Source organism: Lemur catta, chromosome 12 (assembly GCF_020740605.2).
Source record: "Lemur catta isolate mLemCat1 chromosome 12, mLemCat1.pri, whole genome shotgun sequence".
Classification (NCBI taxonomy): domain Eukaryota; kingdom Metazoa; phylum Chordata; class Mammalia; order Primates; family Lemuridae; genus Lemur; species Lemur catta.
In genome coordinates, this window is record NC_059139.1 from 83,314,741 (window position 1) to 83,328,293 (window position 13,553).

General features: G+C 35.6%; 1 protein-coding gene across 2 annotated transcripts in view; it reads left to right on the forward strand.

Moving 5' to 3' along the window:
• DMXL1 (Dmx like 1) overlaps positions 1-13,553 on the forward strand; it is a 153,085-nt gene that overhangs the window by 16,016 nt on the left and 123,516 nt on the right. For both annotated transcript variants that reach the window (XM_045566459.1, XM_045566460.1), the window contains exons 3-5: positions 3,256-3,327; positions 6,929-7,007; positions 13,308-13,440. In XM_045566459.1, the coding sequence (XP_045422415.1) occupies positions 3,256-3,327; positions 6,929-7,007; positions 13,308-13,440 (284 nt within the window). The remainder of the gene's footprint in view (positions 1-3,255; positions 3,328-6,928; positions 7,008-13,307; positions 13,441-13,553) is intronic.

The following is a 13,553-nucleotide window of genomic DNA, read 5'->3' on the forward strand; positions in this document are numbered from 1 at the left end:
GAATTCTGTTCTCAATATATAGCCTAATCTTCTCTATGGGTTGAAAAAAATATAATAACTTACTGCTTATAGAAGGAGTCTAAAGCTTACTTATTTAAACGCTTATTTAAAAGGTGATTGGATTGAGGGAAAGGAATGCCAATAGATCTTCAGTCTTTTTAGAAATAAACTCCTGAAGAAAATCATTTGGTAGACAAGAAAATCATTTACAGACAAGAAAATCATTCCTTGTCTGTAAACAGGTAGTTATAATATCTCTTTGTAACTTCTGGATAAACTTGTAACTGAAATGAAGATAAACTCTTCTAAAGTCTATAATATTTTATTAATTTCTTCCAAGTCTATGAGAAAAATGAAAACTTTGTCTAGACTTCTAGTTGCATATGAAAAGCGAAAAGGTAACCTTGAAAGTACAATAGCAACAATGAAAACAAACAAGGCATACAATTCTTCTAGATCAGGTTAAATACAGTACTATGTAGTACTAGATGGGAATCATACTAGTATTAGTAGAAAGCATAATAAATAGCTTAAAATAGCTCCATATAGGCTTAGATGATCAGGCCTATGTATGATTGTAGCTTGACTGGACTGAACTTTGAAAATTTACTCTTTTTTTTCCTAGGTGTTTAAATATATTTGACTATATGATTCCGCTAAAACATTTTATGTGTGGAATCAAAATAGTCATGAAAGTCTATGGACTCAATTTTTTTTTTAATCTTATCCTTGTTTTTGATAAACCTGCCAGCATGAAAAGTTACTGCTTGGGACATAGTTTAAAGATACTCATTGTAAAAGGAGTTTCTGTTGTTGTAATCTCTACCTATTTGTTGGACTACTGTTCTTTTTGTTACTCAAGACCCTTCTCTTTAATATATTATAGTTACAAGTGTTTCTCTCCTCTCTCTCTCTCTCTCTCTCTCTCTCTCTCTCTCTTGTTTAGGCCTTTTATTATTTATCAGTATACTATAAAAATGATCTTTATTATGGGATGCTAAAAATCCTTGGGACTGGATTTTTTTCCTCATTGTCTTCATGTTTGTTTGCTCTCCTGTCCTGTAGTTCTGTAATCTTTATTGTGTAAAAACTTGCTTAATACCATCTAGGTTCACATGGAGCTCATTAATGTTGAAAACGTAATTTAATAATTTTCAGTGAGAGCTATTTTTTTTGTGATAGACTAGACTATATGAAAGTTCATGTTAGAACAAATAAGTTTGGTTCTGTAATCATTCTGTAAAGGGCAAATTTTCTTTTTTTACAAATACCGGTATTATCAAAGTGTTCCTTAAAATATCAGAAAGAAAATTTATAGGTCCAGTACCTGGGTGCTTTTCACTGCTTTTAAGAAGGAAATGCTACTTGACACCATAGGCACCAGTATTTTATCATTGCCATTTTTTCTTCATACTTACTTACTTCATACTTACCACTAATTAATTCTCCTGAGAAAATTCATCTGGGCTTAGTGCAGTGGCATCATCAAACTCCCAGGCTCAAGTGATCATCCTGCCCCAGTCTTCTAAGTAGCTGGGACTCTGGGACTGCAGGCACACACCACCATGCCCGACTAATTTTTCTATTTTTTGTAGAGACAGGGTCTCACTCTTGCTCAGGCTGGTCTCAAACTCCTGGCCTGAAGCAATCCTCCCTCCTGGGCCTCCCAAAGTGCTAAAATTGCAGGCATGAGCCACTGTTCCCAGGCTTTTTAAAATTTTTTTAAAGTAGGGACAGAGTCTCACTGTGTTGTCCAGGCTGGTCGTGAACTTCTGGCCTCAAGTGATCTCCCACCTGGGCCTCCCAAAGTGCTGGGATTAGAGAAATTACAGATGTGAATTACTGTGCCCAGCCATCTTGTTATTCATCAGCTTCAAAACATGCTTTGGCCAGGCGTGGTGGCTCACGCCTGTAATCCTAGCCCTCTGGGAGGCCGAGGCGGGTGGATCGCTCGAGGTCAGGAGTTCGAGACCAGCCTGAGCGATACCCCGTCTCTGCTAAAAATAGAAATAAAAATTATCTGAACAACTAAAAATATATATAGAAAAAATTAGCTGGGCATGGTGGCGCATGCCTGTAGTCCCAGCTACTCGGGAGGCTGAGGCAGGAGGATCGCTCGAGCCCAGGAGTTTGAGGTTGCTGTGAGCGAGGCTGACGCCACGGCACTCACTCTAGCCCGGGCAACAAAGTGAGACTCTGTCTCAAAAAAAAAAGAAAACATGCTTAGCTTCTGATTACCCTGGAAAAGTTCAAATTGTTCACCTTGGCACGAGGCCTTATACAACCTGGCTCACCCCTGTCTTTCTTAGTTTCGTGTCCATTATTCTGTCATAAGGAACACTCTCTTCTAGCTGAGCTGGTAGTCATTCACCTCTGAACATACATTGCCTATTTAAATCGTTATACCTGTCTTCATACTGTGCCCTATTTGTGAAATTGAATACTCACTGCCCTTTGAAATCCCACCCATACTTAAAGGCCCAGAGGAAATATTCTCTGCCACATCAGCTTAGTACACAGGTGATTTGTATATCCTAAGAACTCAGAACAACACTTAAAATTTCCATTGAGTTATTTTTTTCCTTAGGTATTTTATGTCCTCATTTCTTACTCTACTAGATCATATGTTCTTCTTTTCTATCCCCAATTCATTCATTTAATCTTGTCTATCTGTTTGATTTCTCATAATTTTGATGTTCTTTATATGGGACTCACTCAAGATACAGTGGTAGCTACCTTATGAAACAGGGCCAGGAAAGATTATGTTCTATTGATTTTTAAAAGATAAACAAAATAGAATATTTAAAAAAATGTACTCAGGGAGTTCACAAAAGAGTAGACCTAAGTTTTATTTTTAAAAAGTTAAGTATACACTGACAGAATTGTGAGTTTTGAGGATGTATAACCAGAATTAACATTTACTATTCATGTTGTATATCATTTATTATATGTTAGGTGTTTTTCAAATGTTATTTCAATCTTCAAATAATTCTGTTAGAAAGATGGCATTTTACATATTATAAACACATACAGGGAACGTAGGTTTAAAGAGATTAACTTGCTAGTTACATGGTAAGTTGTGCTAGGATTCTAACCCAGATATGATGGTCTTCAAAATTGGCATTCTCGGGGATCAAAAAATGTAATTGTATGTATGGGCATATTTAAAGTTATATTGTTCGTTTCTTACATTTTTGATCCCTAAGTAAGTTAACATATCCATAATAAATTTTCTTTCTTTTTTCTTTTCAAAAGATTGCAGCATCCTATGGAAATGTTATCTCTGTTTTTGAACCAGTTAACCTACCGAAAAAAAAGAAAAATTTGGTTAGTAATTTATCATTTTTCTTTCAGGAATTGAGATGTCTTAAGTATTAAAAGAGTATAAAATTAGAATGATCATCAAATAAATCAGTATAAATTATATGTTATAATTGAAGATGCATATTAAATCTCACTTCCATATTAAAAACACATTTAAATCTTTCATTGGAATAGAATTAAACTAAATTGTGCCTATGAATTGCCTTGAAATGCTTTACTTTTTTCCTTCTGACACTTTATTTTATAATAAATATTTGAACAGTCAATAACCTAAAGTTTGTCAGTTACTTTATTGCTAGTATAAAACACCATTGTCCAGCCATATGTGGCACTTTATTTTTTGTTTTTATGGTCTACCTTCATACAGTTTTTCTGGCTTTTCTTTTCATATGTATATTGTTCTTAAAGTTATTTAATACATATTTTACTTGCAGAATGTTAACATACTTTCAAGACTTTGTTGCATTTATTAGATCATGTAATACAACTATTAATAGGTTAATGAATGTTTTTCTTTGTAAGGAAGCTATAGTCAGAAATAGTTCTGAAAGCTAGTTAACCAAAAGCTCATAAATATTGGGACTATGTAGTAGATTTCATAGGTGCTTTAATGATCCTAAATATAACAAATGGATCACATTATTTTCCCCATTTCTGCTGTAGACTAAACTAGTGATTAAAACCTTATGAAAATGGATCAGCATAATATAGTTGAAAGACCATTGTATCGGGGATCATAGGCCTTGTTTCTATTTCTGTTGCCTTCTAGCTATTTGATTCTAAGTAAGTCAGCCTTGTGAGGTTCTTTGCTCAACTCTGATATTGATTAATATTCATACTTTTTTTTTAAGATAAGGTCTCACTCGGTCGATCTGACTGAAGTGCAGTGGCATCCCTATAGCTCACTGAAACCTCAAATTCCTGGCCTCAAGTGATCCTCCTGCCTTGGCCTCCCATATTGCTGGGATTACAGGTCTGAGCCACCATGCCCAGCCTCATATCTATTCATTCTTGATTTGGGTATAAGGATGACATGAAGTAAAAGACTGTGTACAAATGTATTAATTATAATAATTAAACTGTTTAATAGTAGACATACCTTTATATATCTTTTGATAGTTTTCATCTTATAGATTACTTCTGACCTATTTGGGCAGCTATTATTTCTTTTTTGTACAAATAAGACAATACACTAGGCTCAAAGGTGACTTGACTGATGAAACAGCTATTAAGCCACAGAACTAAGAATAAAACCAGCTTCATTGATTCCTAGGTGTGAGCACTTTTTCCCTACTTTGCGTTAATGAGAAATATTTTCTCATTGTTAATTAATGTCCATTTTTAAATTTCATGAAAGGAGTATCCACAAATCTCCGATTTCTGTTTGTGCTTATAGATTACCTCGTGAATCCAATATTAGAGGCTCTGAAAGCCTTATGAATTAATAATTGGCAGTCCTAAAGTAGATTGTAAAGGTGGTCCTCCCACCCAGAACAATATATTTCAATACTCAATAAATATTTGTTGAATGAAATAAGTGACTTAAAAAATCAGTATGTTATGTTAAAATACCTGTATTAGTAAGAGTACAATAAAGAATTTCAATTTTTGCTCATTTACTCTTTTACTAATTATAACTGATGAATATAATGTAAAAAACTCAACAAGAGGAGGCTGGTTTATTGGTAGGCAGTACTGACTTTGCAGAGAGGGTAAAAAAACTTGAAGAGTAGATCAAATGTAGAAATCATAGACTTGGAAGATGCACAAAATGTGTAATTCTGGAATATAGTCTCAAAGAATCTTCAGGTCCTCATAAAAAAATATTCCCCTTTCTTTGTACATTCTGGGATATTCTTTTAAGATTATGATTCTTCATGAGAGGTGTACTTCAGAACTATTGGATACATGTGTCCAATCTGGATAATGTGTCCAGATCTTACCTTTGGAATTTCTAAATATGTAGATATGGGGTTGTGCCTATGCACTTCTATGTCTTGTTCTAGAGGTTCTGATGTGCACTGTGATTGAGAGCCATTCCTACAAGACAGTGTTTCATAAAGCATGTTCTGCAGACTACTTATATCAAAATCACCTGGAATATTGGTTTAAAGTACAAGTTCCTGTGCCTCATCCTGGACCTTTTGGGAATGGGTCTTGGAAATTCGAGTTTTTAATAAACATCTCAGGCTGTTCTTTGTTGTACTAAAGTTTGAGAACCACTTCATTAAGATAGTGTTTATATAATGTCTTCAATTTTGGACTTGGAAAAAAAATAAGAGAGTGTTTCTGAATCTCAATCTGTTAGTGGGCAGTAAAATCTACTTAGTAGGTCCCAACCTGAAAATGAAATAGAATAAAAAATGTCAGAGTATATCACGTGTAGTAAAGGTAAATTTGGGTTGCATTTATGTATGTATGTATATGTGTTCTTGGTCACAGTGCAGCATGCATTTCCTAATGATTTGCAGACCAAAACATTTGAAAAATACTGCTTTAAGAAATGGAAAGGGCCAGGCACGGTGGCTCACACCTGTAATCCTAGCACTCTGGGAGGCCAAGAAGGGTCGATTGCTCAAGGTCAGGAGTTTGAGACCAGCCTGAGCAAGAGCGAGACCCCGTCTCTACTAAAAATAGAAAGAAATTATCTGGCCAACTAAAAAATATATATAGAAAAAATTAGCCGGGCATGGTGGCGCATGCCTGTAGTCCCAGCTACTGGGGAGGCTGAGGCAGTAGGATCGTCTAAGCCCAGGAGTTTGAGGTTGCTGTGAGCTAGGCTGATGCCACAGCACTCACTTTAGCCCAGGCAACAGAGCGAGACTCTGTCAAAAAAAAAAAAAAGAAATGGAAAGAACTTAAATTACATAATACTATGGAGGTATTACATCTTTTATTCTGAATTTTCCTACATAGCATGGTAATCTCAGGTAAGGATGAAACATTAAAAGATATGAAACCTTTCAGGGTGCAGTGGCTCATGCCTGTAATCTCAGCACTTTGGGTGGCCTAGGTGGGAGGATCACTTGAGGCCAGGAGTTTGAGATTTGCCTGGGCAACATAGTGAGATGCTGTCTCTACAAAAAATTAAAAAATTAGCCAGGTGTGGTGGTGCTTGCCTGTGGTCCTAGCTACTTGGGAAGCTGAGACAGGAGGGTTACTTCAGCCCAGGAGTTCAAGGTTCCAGTGAGCTATGATAGGGCCACTGCATTCTAGTCTGGGTGAGAAAGTGAGACTCTGTCTCTAAAAAAAAAAATAGAAGGAAATCTGGAAACTTAAAATAGCTGAGCCACAGACACACATTTAAAATTAAACTTTTCACTATAACTATAATCAAGTAATTAAATCAGAGTTTAATAAGACTGTTATCCAAGATGGCATATGGTTATTTATAGTAAAGATAGAGTTTTGAACCTCCAGTAATGGAGTCTTTCACTAATATCCTCCATCATACATTCCCTGTTTTTCTTGACTGAATTGAACATTTTGTTTTCCTTAAAAATGACTACATGTATTATTATAAGAATAATAATCATGAACATATACATTTGACAGAGAAAAGATGTCAATTATGATTGGCTAAATGACTTTTTTTTTATTTTAGGAATTATATACTCAGTGGCAGAAAAGTGGTCAATTTTTTCTGGAATCAATAGCACACAATATAACTTGGGATCCCACAGGTAAGAAAATAAAAGCAGTATTAACTGAAATGAAAATGACACTTGCCTAGGCTATTGCTTTTATTATTCTCATGTATTTCAGTTCTGCTCCTTGCGAGGCTGTGGAGAATATAAAAGTGAGAACACAGATTATGTCCTTTTAGAGTTTATACTGAAATGAAAACAAATATGCACTGTAATAAATGATAAAACCTGGTAAATGCCATTATGTAAATTTTTTTAAAATACAAATTGTTTTCGGAAAGAGACCTTAATTCTCTCTGGAGAATCAAGGTTTCGTTGAAGAGGAGCCTTTTGACTTGGGAGTAGTTTTTAACAATGAGGGTGGGGTTGATGGAGGAGGAAAAAGTGGATTATAAGAGATGATTAATCAGTTACCTATTTCTGTGTTAAAAAAAAAAAACATCCCATGTGCTCATTTTGCTGGCACAAATGTAATAATACTAAAAAGAAAAAACAATCCCAAAACTTAGTGGCTTAAGACATCGATCATTTTATTGCTTTTGATTCCATGGGTCAAGAATTATTACAGGGCTGGGCGCAATGGCTCACACCTATAATCCTAGCACTCTGGGAGGCCGAGGTGGGAGGATTACTTGAGCTCAGGAATTCAAGACCAGCCTGAGCAAGAGCAAAACCTCATCTCTACTAAAAATAGAAGGAAATTAGCCCAGCGTGGTGGCATGTGCCTGTGGTCCCAGCTCCTTGGGAGGCTGAGGGAGGAGGATTGCTTGAACCCAGGAGTTTGAGGTTGCTGTGAGCTAAGCTGAGGCCATGGCACTCTAGCTGGGGTGACAGAGCCAGACTCTGTCTTAAAAAAATTACAGGGCTTTGTGGGAATGGCTCGCCTCTTGTTCAATGTGGTATTGGCTAAAGCAGCTTGTCTGCAGTTAGATGATCCAAGCCAGAGTCCAAGCAAGGCTTTGTTCACATCTCTGGGCCTTGGTGCTTTCTGTCTGCTGGAATGCCTTTGTTCTCCTCCACATAACCTTTTATTGTGTGACCTCTCTAGCAGAGTAGCCTGGATTTTACATGGTGGCTAGATTCTGAGAGTAAAGCAGAAGCTACAAGGATTTTTAAAGCCTGGACTTGGATGTCCCAGAATGTTATTCCTGCCACATTATATGGTCAAAGCAAGTCACACGTCCAGCTGATATTCAAGGATGGGAGAAATAGACTCCACCTCTTAATGAAAAATATGATGAAGTCATATTGCAAGGGAGCATGGACACAGAGAAACATGATTTCTTGGGAGCCATTTTCACCATTCTACCACAGAGAGCAAAGGCACAGAGAAAGAAAGCACAAGATATATTCTAATAAAGATTATTTCTTCATTGGGCTGGAGTGAGTCCCAGTAAATGGTGGTAAGGAGAAAAGACGATAGTGTATTATGGAAGGCCTTTAAAGTCATGCTAAGGAATTTGAATTGAATTCTTTTTAATTGTCTAAAATTATTATAGGCTTTTGAAGGAGGCTAGTAATGTACTAAGATTTATGGTTTTGCAAGATTTGTCTGCTAGCAGTGAGTTAGAAGGGTCAGTGGCAGGAGGAATAGGAGGCAGAGTGACCTTTGGGGAAGACGCATTGACAGTAGTCAAGAAATAAGAATTTGTTTCAGTGCCTTTTCCAAAGTAGGTACTCAATATTAAATGAATTAATGAATAATGGAAGGAGTACATGATATGAAATGCATTTAGGCAATAGAATTGACATTACTTAACACCTGGATTTGAGATTACTTTGAGAAAATCTATGATCACAAGAAGAGTGTGACATGTATGAATGTATGAGATGTAGTGGAACATAGATATTGTTTGGATATATAGAGTTTGGAAAGCTTGCATACCATCAAGCAATAGATAGAAATTTGAATCTAGAACATAAGAAGTCCTTGGAATATAAGAAATCATCAGTTTTTTTGGTTTTTGTTAGTTTTTTTTGAGACAGAGTCTCACTCTCTTGCCCTGAGTAGAGTGCCATGGCATCAGCCTAGCTCACAGGAATCTCAAACTCCTGGGCTCAAGCAATCCTCCTGCCTCAGCCTTCCGAGTAGCTGGGACTACAGGCATGTGCCATGACACCCGGCTAATTTTTCTATTTTTAGTAGAAAAGGAGTCTCACTCCTGCTCAGGCTGGTATGGAACTCCTGAGCTCAAGCGATCCTCCTGCCTCGGCCTCATAGAGTGCTAGGATTACAGGCATGAGCCACCATGCCCGGCCGAAATCATCAGTTTAGATGGAGATTTAGTTTCCATAATATAGTAGATGAAATGGCTGAGGAAAATGTTGATTTAGGACATAAAATTTAGAACCTTTGGAAATTGTTTTAGAAGATAAAAGATACAAGTATACTTGTAGAATTTTTTTAATCATACAGTGTTTTAAAATGTTTCTTCTCATGAGATTGTAAGATTGATGAGTACCAGCTGGTAACCTAACTATATTTTGTATGCGTACAGTAAAAAGTCAGACCAGGGTTCAAATTTGGCATTTAGTACAGCACTTTGTTCATAACTGTACAACAGGTAGAGTGACTTATATCCTAGTTTATGCCTATTGTCCTCATATGATTATTAATAGTGTAGCCTTTTACTCTCACAAGTATTCCCTATTTGAGTGATTTTTTTTTTTTTTTTTTTTTTTTGAGACAGGGTCTCGCTCTGTTGCCCAGGTTAGAGTATAGTGGTGTCATCATAGCTCGCTGCAACCTCAAACTCCTTGGCTCAAGTGATCCTCCTAGCTCAGCATCCTGAGTAGCTAGAACTACAAGCCCATGTAACCATGCCTAGCTAATTTTTCCTTTGTTGGTTTGTTTGTTTTTTTAGAGACAGGATCTTACTATGTTGCCCAGGCTGGTCTCAAACTCCTGGCCTCAAACTATCCTCCCACCTCAGCCTCCCAAAGTGCTGAGATTACAGGCAAGCCATGATGCCTGTCCTTTTCTATTTTTTTGTAGAGACAGGGTGTCACCATGTTGCTCAGGCTAGTCTCAAACTCCTGGCCTCAAGGGATTCCCCCCCCAAAGTGCTAGGATTACAGGTATAAGCCACTGAGCCCAGCCTGAATGATAATTTTATAGCTATTCTATTATAGCACTACAGTCTGTTGTATTTATTTGTTTACATGCTGTTTGATTTTTTATTAGACATGGGCAGAGATTCTATTTTGTTCCACATTTTATTTATCTTTAGGTTCCCAGCAAATATTATGCTCTCAATAAATGTTCACATTATTTGACTACTAATTCTGTGATTATGAGCCAGGGTACTTAACAGATCAAGAATGGTTAACCAATTTGGAAACTAAGATAGTATCTATTTCACAAAATTGTTTTTTAATGCTGAGAAATGACAATATTTATGAAAGTACTTGTTAAATGATAGAGTCCTATAAAAATATTGTTAATCAGCAACTGGCTATCTACTTGAAGTATCATATTAATAACTGCAATGAAAACATTTAATATTTGAGTTGAGTGATATTTCTTATTTTATTTTGTTTATTTTAAGAGACAAGATCTTGCTCTGTCACCCAGACTGGAGTACAGTGGTGTGATCATAGTTCATTGTAACCTTGAATTCCTGGGCTTAAGCAATCCTCCTGCCTCAGCTTCCTGATTAGCTAGGACTACAGGCATCCACCACCGTACTTGGTTAATTTTTAAGTTTTTGGTAAAGATGAAGTCTCGCTGTGTTGCCCAGGCTGGTCTTGAACTCCTGGCATCAAGTGATCCTCCTTCCCTGGCCTCCCAAAGTGCTGGGATTGCAAGCATGAGCTACCATACCCAGCCTGTTTTACTATTATTATTATTTTTTTTTTTTTTTAACTATGACCAACAAAAAAATTTCTTTAAGCTTGGAATTTTTGTATCTGTGGTGTGTCAGTACTGTTGTTTCAGAGGCTAGTATTAATGTTAAATTTCTTTAAAATTATGTTTACAGAGTTGCATTACAAGATAATTACTTATTTTCTTAGCATATCTAGTAGTGGCTTGACAACAGCTTATGATTATTCATTATCTTGATTATCTTTTTCATCTTGATGGGCTTAAAATTCACATTTAATTATTTATTATTTTTCTATTTAGTGGTTTTTGAGAAATATGCTATTTACTATAATAAATATTTGGGAACTATGAGTATATTATTACTTTTACAAGTGAACTTTGTAATTATTAATGTTTATAAACAGATTTAAACATTTTAGGTGAAATAGTAATATTTTGGTTTTGCTTAATATTTACTTACTATAATATGCCAGATATTATGATATAAAAAGAATTTTTAGATGGTATTAGTAAACTGTAGTGCTTTTATGTTGTGTCCACATTCACTATTGTATGTTACCTACATCATGAGATATTCTGTTTTAGACTTTTTATGCTTTTTTCCTACTTTAATATTCATGCCTCTGTCCTTTGTGTTTTAAATCAATATATCATACCATGCCTTACATACGTTTATTCCATTCCATACCTGGGATTAATTATTTTGTTTTGTATATTAGTCTTAATCCTTCATGGGATACCTTAATTTTATCTTCAGTTCATGTTAAACAAAAGAAAACTTGTGCTTGTTGGTCAATTCAAAAGTGGAATAATAAGCATATTTAAATGGAATATATTTATACTTTTTGTGCTTTTATTTTTCTATGTAACTTTCTACCTGTTGCTCTACTGTTTATTGAGTTTCTGCTAACTGCCTGACCTGTGCTAGAGACTTCATGCATATGATAACTAATCTTTACAGCTCTATACAAACTTCCAATTTTTTAAATTATTTTTTAATTTTTGTTTTCTTCCACTCCCTCCTCCCCCTCCATACCTCGAATTTTATAGATCAGAAAATTGAGGCTTGGAGGTTGTCCAACTAGATAAAATCCACATGGCTAATTAAGTGGCTTACTTGGGATTTAGACACAGGGATTTCTGACCTAAAGTGTATGCTTTTGCCACAGGCTTACTTTCCTTTTGATATAAGAAAGTGATCATTCCAGAAGGACACAAATCCATAGTCCTTAATTGCCAAAGTGAAATAAATGTATTTATTGTCAGCTTTTTTGCCAAAATTGCCTGTACTCCTTTGCCTTCTTGGTATGGATGAGGGTATAATTCTCAAGTCATAAAGTTGGAATCTGATTTTGAAACCTCTTATTTTTCCCCTGCTTTTAGTTGTTGTCAAGTCATGACAATTCTGCTTTTTGAAATGGTGTAAAAATCTTTGGTTTAATATTTGGTTGACATCCTCATGATTTATTTGCCATCTGAATTATTATAGTTAATTAACCAGGTTTCCCTGGTTCTTATGTTTTCCTAATCTTGTGTCTTTAGAGTTATTTTCTAAAAAGGACTTTTAACCTTTGTGTATTAGAGTCTTTGAAAGTATGATGAAAGTATGGATTATCTACAGAAAAATACCCATCTTATATACAACTTTTGTGTATTATCTCAATAGAGGGAGGTTCACAGGCCTTTTCAAGTCCATCTGTTTTCTGTCCCCCTCCCCAGTTAAGACCCCTTGTTCTAAAATACAGATTCTATTAGGTAGCCCCCTCCCCACTTAAAAATTTTTGTACTCTCAACTACCTATAGCAAAGTCCAAATAAATACCTTATGAACTTGAGAAATGCTTCACAATCTCACCCTGGCATTTTTTTCCAACCTTATTTCTTTTTCCAGCCTTACTATGTACTTTATTATTTAACCGTACCAGGTTATGAGGCATTCTTGGGAAAATATATGAACTCACATATGAACTCACTTCCTGTCTTTGTTCATTAATGGTCTTCTTCCTGAAATACCTGCCTCTTTTACAGTTTATTCATCCACTAAGGGCCAGGTTGCATTTCATCACTTTCCCTGACACTTTCGCTAAAGCTACACATTAATTTCTCCTTCCTGTGGGTTTCCATACAACTTTGCACACATTTTTATCATGTATGATACTTTTACATTGTGTCATAATATTTCTGTCTCTCTACCAAAATGTGAACTCATCGTGAAAAAAGACAGTGTTTTATTTGCCATCATATCACCAGCACCTAGCACAGTGCCTGGTACAAAGAAGATGCTCATTAAATGTTTGTTGAATGAGAGTTTACAAGATCTGTTCCCTTCTTTCCGAAGCTATTTCAACAAAATTAAAACACATCCTTGTCCCCCTTCTCCAAATACCTTTTTGTTATTTGACTTTTTTAAGATATTATATTATCTTTATAGTATTATATGAAGCTCTTTAGTGTTTAACTGAACTGACTATTAAATACCTAAATAGTAAATGTTGAATGGTATTTTTTTAGGCAGTCGTCTTTTAACTGGTTCCAACTATTTGCAACTCTGGTCCAATACTAACTTGGAGAAGCCAGCTGAAGATGAAAATCCAGATAAAACAGATCTTAACTTTGGGGATTGGAGATGCATTTGGCATTGCAAGTAAGTAATTAGTAAGGGAATTAAACTGATAAACCTGTTTTATGTGGTTTTATTATATTATAAATGTATTTTAGGTTGTGTAAAACCACAGTAACATAAAAAGTGTTGATTTT